Source organism: Wickerhamomyces anomalus, assembly GCF_001661255.1.
Source record: "Wickerhamomyces anomalus NRRL Y-366-8 unplaced genomic scaffold WICANscaffold_15, whole genome shotgun sequence".
Taxonomy (NCBI): domain Eukaryota; kingdom Fungi; phylum Ascomycota; class Saccharomycetes; order Phaffomycetales; family Wickerhamomycetaceae; genus Hansenula; species Hansenula anomala.
Window position 1 is genome coordinate 1 of NW_017567124.1, and position 7,974 is coordinate 7,974.

The following is a 7,974-nucleotide window of genomic DNA, read 5'->3' on the forward strand; positions in this document are numbered from 1 at the left end:
ACAATTTTAGAAAATGAATTAAATGATACAAAAAAAAGATTAGAATCTTTAATCACTTCAATCACTTTAAATCCAACAAATTCAATAACTAATAATGGAAGATATGATGAATTGGAAATTTCTCACAAGATTATTTTAAAATTAGATTTATTAAAACAAGCAAATGAAGAAATGTTGAAACAATTAAGTTTTGGTAAAAGTAAACAAGTTGATATTGAATTAAATTTATTAAAAATGGAAAATGCTAAATTAAAAGAAAAGTTGAAAAAAATATGAAGAAAATTAATAATCGGACCCATCCATCAATACTAATGACATTTGCTATGATTTTATTTTACTAATTGCATTGATTTTTTAAAAACTATGAACAGTTGTGTATTTTTTTTTTAATAATTTGCTATGTACTAAACCAAACTGTACTTACTTCTTTAATGCTCTTCTTGCCTTGACAGCTTCTGCCAACTCTTTCAAAACAGCTTCTGTACTGTCAACATCAATACAAGCATCAGTAATACTACATCCATAAACCAAATCTTGTTTACCACTTGCTGGAACATCTTGTCTACCTTCAACCAAATTACTTTCAATCATTAATCCACAAATAGATTCAGAACCTTTTTTAATTTGTTCAGCAACTTCATGTGCAACTTTTGGTTGATTTCTATGATTTTTATTTGAATTACCATGAGAACAATCAACCATTATTCTTGGTTTTGATGTAATACCTTGAGCAATTAAATCACTTTGAGCTTTTTTAACACTTTCTTCATCAAAATTTGTACCCGATTTACCACCTCTTAATATAACAAAAGTATCTTGATTACCTTCAGTACCAACAATTGCCACAATACCAGGCTTTGTAACTGAAAGGAAATGATGACTATGTGCAGCAGATCTCATTGCATCAATAGCAACGGTTAATGAACCATCAGTACCATTTTTAAACCCCACTGGGAATGATAAACCTGATGCTAATTCTCTATGTAGTTGAGATTCAGTAGTTCTTGCACCAATAGCACCTAGGGAGAATAAATCTGACAAGAATTGAGGAGAAATAGTATCCAACATTTCACCAGCAATTGGTAATGTTTTAGTTAAATTAACAAATAATTCTCTTGCGATTCTTAAACCTTTATTAATTTGAAATGAATTATCAATATCTGGATCATTGATTAAGCCCTTCCAACCAACTGTGGTTCTTGGTTTTTCTAAATATGCTCTCATGATGATTAATAATTCACCTTTAACTTCATCCACGATTTTTTTCAATTTTGCTTGATATTCCAAGGCAGCTTTTGGATCATGAATTGAACATGGACCCACAACTATGATTAAACGATCATCTTGTCCGTTTAAAATCTTGATAGCATCATCACGACCTTCCAAAATAACCTTCTTATTAACTTCATCTAGTGGGAATTCATGTTGTAATAAATCTGGTGGAGTTAATGGATCATAACCTGTAATTCTCCAGTCTTCTAATCTTGTACGATCTCCAATATGTTGATTTTGGATAAACATCTGATGGGTATTGTTTGATTGGGACATGATAACGTTGCTTTATAGCTTTGAATAAATAAAAGGAATAAATAGTAATGGCAAACACCAACTTATAAATAAAGTATCCAGTTCTTATGAATCATTCATTTTTTTTTCAACAACATGTCAAAAGTGCAATAATCGAATTTCTCGATAATGCCGTATTTGTGGAAAAAAGTTTGACTCATATCGGAAAAACGTGTTGTGCTTAACAAAAAAATTGTTAGTAAAAAACAGATTTTGATAGGCTTAAATTTTAGTTTGAGATTTATACAAAGAAGAGGATAATAAATGATTAATTTTATTTTAGTGGCAATGACGTTAATTAGCTTGTTTTTATGAGCATGTTGCCTTTTTTTTGGTTGAAAATCTACTTGTTTCCACGTCACATGTACTCCCCGGACTTTAAACAATGTACTTAATGCAAAATATATTCATACTCTCTCCCATATATAAACATACCCATTCTTTTCAATCTCTGTCCAACTATTAGAATCACCAGTGACATCAACAACTTTCTCATCATTGAACAAAACCCATCTATCTTGTTTCTTGATAAATACCACGTAATGTCCAGAAGTCACTTGGGTTCCCTTATGACAGATAACAGCTTTTAAACTATATTCACTTCTATCATCAACACCTTCTTTAATTAATCTTTCCAATTTCTCAGTTGGTGATTCAGTTTTAACAGATTTACCAACTTCAATAACACCATCATCATCAGGATGTGAAAATAACCATTCAACAGACGCATTAACATCATTATTATTCAAATATAATGCCTTTTTGGCTAATGCTGCAGAGAATCCCATGTCTTGCAATGAAGATATTTGTGATTCATCAACTTGAATTTCATCTTTAGATTTTGTTTTAAAATCAATTGGATCATCTATTGTTGGATCTTCTAAATGTTGAAACAACCAATTCATTGCAGCTTCAGTATCAGAATTCCCTGTTAAATATAATGCTTTTGTTGCTCTACCTTCTGGGAACCCCATTTGTTGTAAATTGTTTAGCGCTTCAGTGTTTGGTTTGAATGAATGATCATCTTCATCTTCATCATGGACTTCAACTTTTCCGTCTTCCAAGACTTGAGGATTTTGGAAATCTTTTATATCAAATGATTCAGGTAAAGTTAAAGGAACATCTGTCTTTATGGGGACCCAATTTTCCAACTGAATTCTTTGAACACTTGTGACTAAATATTTTGGGAAAGTTTTGAAGAAAACGTTTTTATCAACTTTTGAATTTTCACCTTTAACATTCCATTCAATTTCTTCAGTTGACAAATATTGAATCAATGAATCTATAAAATCTTGACGTTTATAAATTTTTTTACCATCTTCTATATGATCTAATTCAGTTTCAACTTGTAATGTTAAAATTTCATTAACTTGTGATTTCAATTTAACTTCATTATTACCATTTGGGAATTTGAATTTCTCTAATGTGACAAATCTGAAAATATCATTTAAATTTGAATCAATAGTATCAATTTTATCTAATAGATAATTCCAGAATTCAAAAGCATCTTGTTGTCTCATTGAACTAAATTCTTCATGGTCTTGTCCAACTAATCTTTTGAATGAAATTGGTGCAATACCAACTTGATAACCTTCAGAATTAGGTTTTGAAAAATCACCAGATAATAACCCATTAGCTAATTTGACTAATTGAAATTCTAATCCATCATTTTCATCTTGGAAACTGGACAATGCCTTTTTAAATTTGGAATATTCTGGTAGTGAAAATAAAGATTGTACAACAGATGAAAGATAACATGAATTACCTAAATTTTTCAACCCAGTTAACGAAGGACCGAAAACACTTGGTAATTTCTCACCATTATCACCCTCCATATTGAAATCCCATTTTAAATTTTGTTCAATCTGTAATTCAACTAGTGATTTTTCAGTTTTTGTGAAATTATCTAAATCAATACCAAAAGTCTTTAAACAATTTGATAATTCAGGAAATTTAATTTCATCATTACAAGCATAACAATAAACGTCTGTAACATCTTTGGATAAACTCCCCAATTTAACAGCAATTGGATGTGTAGAAATTTCGAAATGTTGTAAAGCATGAGTATTACCAGCAACACCACCAAATTGTGCACGTCCACAACCTAATTTCCCACAAGTCAAACAAATCCATAAATTTTCCTTCAATTCACATTCACCACATTGGGTCAATTGAACATCTTTTATGGGAGTCTGTTGGAATTCAATGGTATGCTCACAGGGCAAGATCTCTTGTTGCCATGTTTTAAGTTCCTCTTTTCTATTGACAGAATCGGAGTTTATTATACGGTCAATGGTGGCCTGTGTTTCTTGGTTGATATCTGTGATGAGATCTAAGGAATCACCATCATATTGGAACAATTGAGTCTTGATGTCATACAAATCACTTTCACTCTCTTGCTTGATCTCCAATTTAATCATTTTAGTAGTCTTCTCCCTTTGCGGTTTCGCCACTTTGGTGTAGTTCAAGTAGATTGTGTCATCTTTGAAAAGGCTGTAGTGTAGAGCAAGATGCTCTTTGCAAAAGGCCTTGTGGTGCCTTGTGCTGATGTTCAATCCCTCGCTGTCAAAGGCTGTTCTGAAGCAGTAGAAGCAGTCGTCTTTGGCTATTGGCTGCCCATCGAATTCAATGGAGCTCATCTTTTTGCGTTGGTGATTCGAATTGTAGTCAAGTTGTTCAAAGTTTGAATTGCCACTTTAAATCGATTCGTTTTTTTGTATGGTGATTATGTCAGCCAGACCCGTTTTTTCTTTAGAAGTATGGGAATTTTTTAGATTGTAGTTCTATATTTTGTTTCCATCAATTGAAGAAAATGTGGTTTAGTAAAGGTCATTTCAAAGTGGAGGGTAAGCTTGTGGTGGTTTCTGGAGGATCGCAGGGCGTGGGTGCTGAATTCGCAAGACAGGTGTTCTCAAAAGGTGCAAGTGTTGTGATTGTCTCTAGAACAGAATCTAAATTGAAAACCGTGGTGGATGAAATCTCAAAATTTAGAGTCAATGACGTTCAAACCGTGTCATATATTGCTGCTGATATCTCCAAATACGAGGAATCTGAAAAAGTGTTTGATCAATTGGATAGATCTCCAGATATTGTTGTGTGTTGTGCTGGCTCATCAACCCCTAAATTATTTCTTGATTTGAGTCCAAGAGAATTAGAGAGTGGTATCTCTACAAATTATAACACTGCTGTAAACTTTGCACATGCTGCACTAAAGAAAATGTCATTAGTTAACTCTGCAGACTCAAGACATTTGATATTCTTTTCATCTGTTGTTGCATTTTTCCCATTTATTGGATATGGTCAATACGCACCATTAAAAGCTGCAGTTAGAGCATTGGCAGATGTATTAAGACAGGAAACATTACAATACAACATCAAAGTTTCAAGCGTTTTCCCTGGTAATTTTGATAGTGAAGGTTATGTTGAAGAGAATAAAACAAAACCTGAAATTACAAAAAATATTGAAGGTTCATCATATCCAATCTCTTGTGAGAAATGTGCAAACATTATAATTGACTCTTTGGATAGAGGATTTGAAACCATAACAACAGATTTCATTGGATGGGTATTAACAACAATATCGTTGGGTTTAAGCCCAAGAATATTTGGACCATTACAAGCCATATTAGGTTTTATAATAGCATTGATTGCCCCAATTATTTCATGGTTTATTGATAGAGATATTAAAAATTATTTCAAGAAGCAAAAAAGTACAAAACAAATTTAAATATCAAGTTGCCATAAATAAAATGTTTATTGTATCTAAACCCTCATTAGTTTTTTCTTTTTTCATTACATATATGCTTTCCATTCCTCTATTTTGAAATACTGTTAACACCATCTTGAACAGACTTTGTGATTGAAGAAGTGAATCTTTCAACATCAAATGAGTAAATTGATCTCACAGTGCTTAATATTTGTTCATTCCATAGATCTGCAACTGTTTGCTTTATGCTTGGTCTGTATTGAAATTCCACACTTCTTGGAACTGGTTGAGGTTCTTTACCATGGTTCTGTATGATGGATTCTGTATCTCTCAAGGTCTTTGAAACGAACTCTTGACTTCTTTTGAATTCTTGTGATGTATAGTATGCAACTGATGTTGTCAATAGCACACCTGAAAACAGATATTAGTTATCGAACCGACCCAAAATGCAAAAGACCAAAGGCCCTTCATAGATCTATACTCACCTGCTAAGAAACCATGTATTCTGTTACCCATTCCTACTCAATTCAAATATCCAAAAACAGATAAACCTATTATTTCAATGTCCTTAATCTTTTAAAAACTTGTTTTTGATTCGAGAAAAATTCAAAATCGACTCTTGGACCTGTTTTCGCGCAAAAAAGAAAATCTCCTATTGTGGACTGTTTCTTGCAAAATGTCGTTTTCGAATTTGTAAGTCTATTGCCGAATTAGGCGAGGACTGGTTTTCAAGTTTTGTAGTAATTATAGTATGATGTATTTGCTTAATTATATATTATGTATGATGCGCCACTAGAAATAAAGATGTATCATATAACATTCCAGGGACAATGTCACTGTTTTAAGGTAGTCGAATGCATTAGCACAACTTCCTCTGTGAGCTCATGAAATCAAATTGTATGGTTCCTTATCTTTGAATTCTGATAAAGAACGACGCAGTGAGCTTAATGCCACCAGTTCCATACACCAACGCACTAATATATTATGAATCTCAAAAGCGCACTCAAAAGTTGATATCAACCGTTTTCCCTTATCATCACATTCATTGAACATTAGCCATAGCCTAATAATTCCCACAACCTCATATGCAAATACGGTGACAGCTGCAATTGTACTCTGAGTTGTGCTAAAGTTGATCTTTGTCACCACCCAATCAATCACGTTGAAACCAAAAAAGGGACAAGCTAGCACGATAAGTGCAAATGCGGAGGACATTGAAACTCTCCTGTTACTCAATATCATTTTTTTGAATTATCATTGATGTCTTGAAATGAACGTCGATTCTCTATGCTCTTGTTTTAAAACTAAAGCCAGATGGCTTAGACTCAGTTAGTGCCTCAATGGTTTAACCTGAATCTAAAGATGAATTATCAACTCTTTTCAAGTATAATTATATTGCTGGAGAAGGTTTCTTTGTAGATTTGATATATTTGGAAAGTACAGACACTATATAAATTCGCGAAATGGTGTTCGGGTGTGCTGATTTTTTTTCAAAAGGTTGGAAAAAGTCAAAATGGAAATCAACAATTGGTGAGTATTTGGAACTGGCCTGAGCATCAGATATTAAAGGAATAGATAACTAAAAGATGCCCGTTAGACATTTTTCAAGGTATGTACTAGATCTAGGAGGAATCAAGCTAGACAATCACTAACATTTTTCCATAGAACTGGTTCTCATAGAAGAGCTATGATGAGAAACTTGGTTACTTCATTAATTGAACATGAATCAATCATTACAACTCATGCTAAGGCCAAAGAAACTCAAAAGTTAGCAGATAAATTAATATCGCTAACCAAGAAAGATAACATAACCCAAGCAAAAGTTGATGCTGGGGAGGATCTATTCAAACTCAAGACTACAATCCCAAAATTATTCCAAGATTTACGTACTCGTTTTGCTAAAAGAGAAGGTGGGTTCACAAGAGTGCTACGTTTAGAACCTCGTTTAGGTGATCGTGCTGAACAATCCATTGTGGAGTTAGTTGATGGTCCAAAAGAGATGAAATTATGGATGACTGCTAGAGTTGTTGCAAGATTACAATTACAAAATTTACCAGTCGATGATTTAACTCAACATAATGTTGATAAATTAATACAATTTAGAGCCGGTGGCCAAGAAGAATTTGATGCATTAGTGGAAAGATGTAAAAAAGAATTTTATAGAGATGGTAAATCTGAAGATTTAAAAAATTTACCTCCTCCAGCTGAAAATATGAGAAAACCTTATACTGGATACAAATTAGTTAAAGGTTTCAAAGTCATGCCTCGTCCAACTAAAGAATAGACACGTTTTTGCAAAAATTGATACAATGTGGGTATTTGTAAATAAAAATGGGTGTTATGTATATATAAATGTTTATGATTTTTTTTTTCAAAAGCTACGTAATTGTATTCTCGAAAAACTATTTTATTTAATTTACACAAATTGTATTACTCCCCACCAGTTTATTGAACGCTATCTTGTTTTTGTAAAGCAGTTGCTAAGATTTGATTAGCTTTGAATGATAAACCTTTTGTCTTTTCAATAACTTGTTGATAAACACTAGTACTTGGATGATTCATAATCACAGTACCTTCACTTTCATCAATTTTGGCATCCATTCTAGTTTCTTTGATCAAACTAGCAATCCATTTTTCACCTTCTTCTCTAGTCAAGTTCAAAGATTTTGATAATTCATCCAAATTTATTCTTTGATGAACTC

The 7,974-nt window shown here is 32.6% G+C and overlaps 7 protein-coding genes across 7 annotated transcripts; 3 read left to right on the forward strand and 4 right to left on the reverse strand.

Annotated features, from left to right (window-relative positions):
* Window positions 1-12: 12 nt before the first annotated feature.
* On the forward strand, window positions 13-276 carry WICANDRAFT_65858 (uncharacterized protein; the record flags this gene model as incomplete). The annotated part of the gene is made up of 1 exon (XM_019184001.1): window positions 13-276. A coding segment is annotated over one exon (264 nt), but the record flags the coding sequence as incomplete, so codon positions are not given.
* A 144-nt stretch (window positions 277-420) lies between these two features.
* On the reverse strand, window positions 421-1,521 carry WICANDRAFT_37133 (3-deoxy-7-phosphoheptulonate synthase; the record flags this gene model as incomplete). Its single annotated transcript, XM_019182522.1, has 1 exon — window positions 421-1,521. The coding sequence occupies one exon, from the start codon at window positions 1,519-1,521 to the stop codon at window positions 421-423; it is 1,101 nt and encodes a 366-aa protein (XP_019035867.1).
* A 452-nt stretch (window positions 1,522-1,973) lies between these two features.
* Window positions 1,974-4,205, reverse strand: WICANDRAFT_37140 (uncharacterized protein; the record flags this gene model as incomplete). The annotated part of the gene is made up of 1 exon (XM_019182523.1): window positions 1,974-4,205. One exon carries the CDS (start codon window positions 4,203-4,205, stop codon window positions 1,974-1,976), a length of 2,232 nt encoding a protein of 743 aa, XP_019035868.1.
* A 173-nt stretch (window positions 4,206-4,378) lies between these two features.
* On the forward strand, window positions 4,379-5,293 carry WICANDRAFT_65861 (SDR family oxidoreductase; the record flags this gene model as incomplete). The annotated part of the gene is made up of 1 exon (XM_019184002.1): window positions 4,379-5,293. One exon carries the CDS (start codon window positions 4,379-4,381, stop codon window positions 5,291-5,293), a length of 915 nt encoding a protein of 304 aa, XP_019035869.1.
* An 88-nt stretch (window positions 5,294-5,381) lies between these two features.
* WICANDRAFT_65862 (MICOS complex subunit Mic12 family protein) lies at window positions 5,382-5,788 on the reverse strand (the record flags this gene model as incomplete). Its single annotated transcript, XM_019184003.1, has 2 exons — window positions 5,382-5,683; window positions 5,758-5,788. The coding sequence occupies 2 exons, from the start codon at window positions 5,786-5,788 to the stop codon at window positions 5,382-5,384; spliced, it is 333 nt and encodes a 110-aa protein (XP_019035870.1).
* A 1,070-nt stretch (window positions 5,789-6,858) lies between these two features.
* WICANDRAFT_81792 (mitochondrial 54S ribosomal protein bL17m) lies at window positions 6,859-7,556 on the forward strand (the record flags this gene model as incomplete). Its single annotated transcript, XM_019185296.1, has 2 exons — window positions 6,859-6,881; window positions 6,938-7,556. The coding sequence occupies 2 exons, from the start codon at window positions 6,859-6,861 to the stop codon at window positions 7,554-7,556; spliced, it is 642 nt and encodes a 213-aa protein (XP_019035871.1).
* Window positions 7,557-7,717: 161 nt separating this feature from the next.
* Window positions 7,718-7,960, reverse strand: WICANDRAFT_65864 (uncharacterized protein; the record flags this gene model as incomplete). The annotated part of the gene is made up of 1 exon (XM_019184004.1): window positions 7,718-7,960. A coding segment is annotated over one exon (243 nt), but the record flags the coding sequence as incomplete, so codon positions are not given.
* Between the last annotated feature and the right edge of the window lie 14 nt (window positions 7,961-7,974).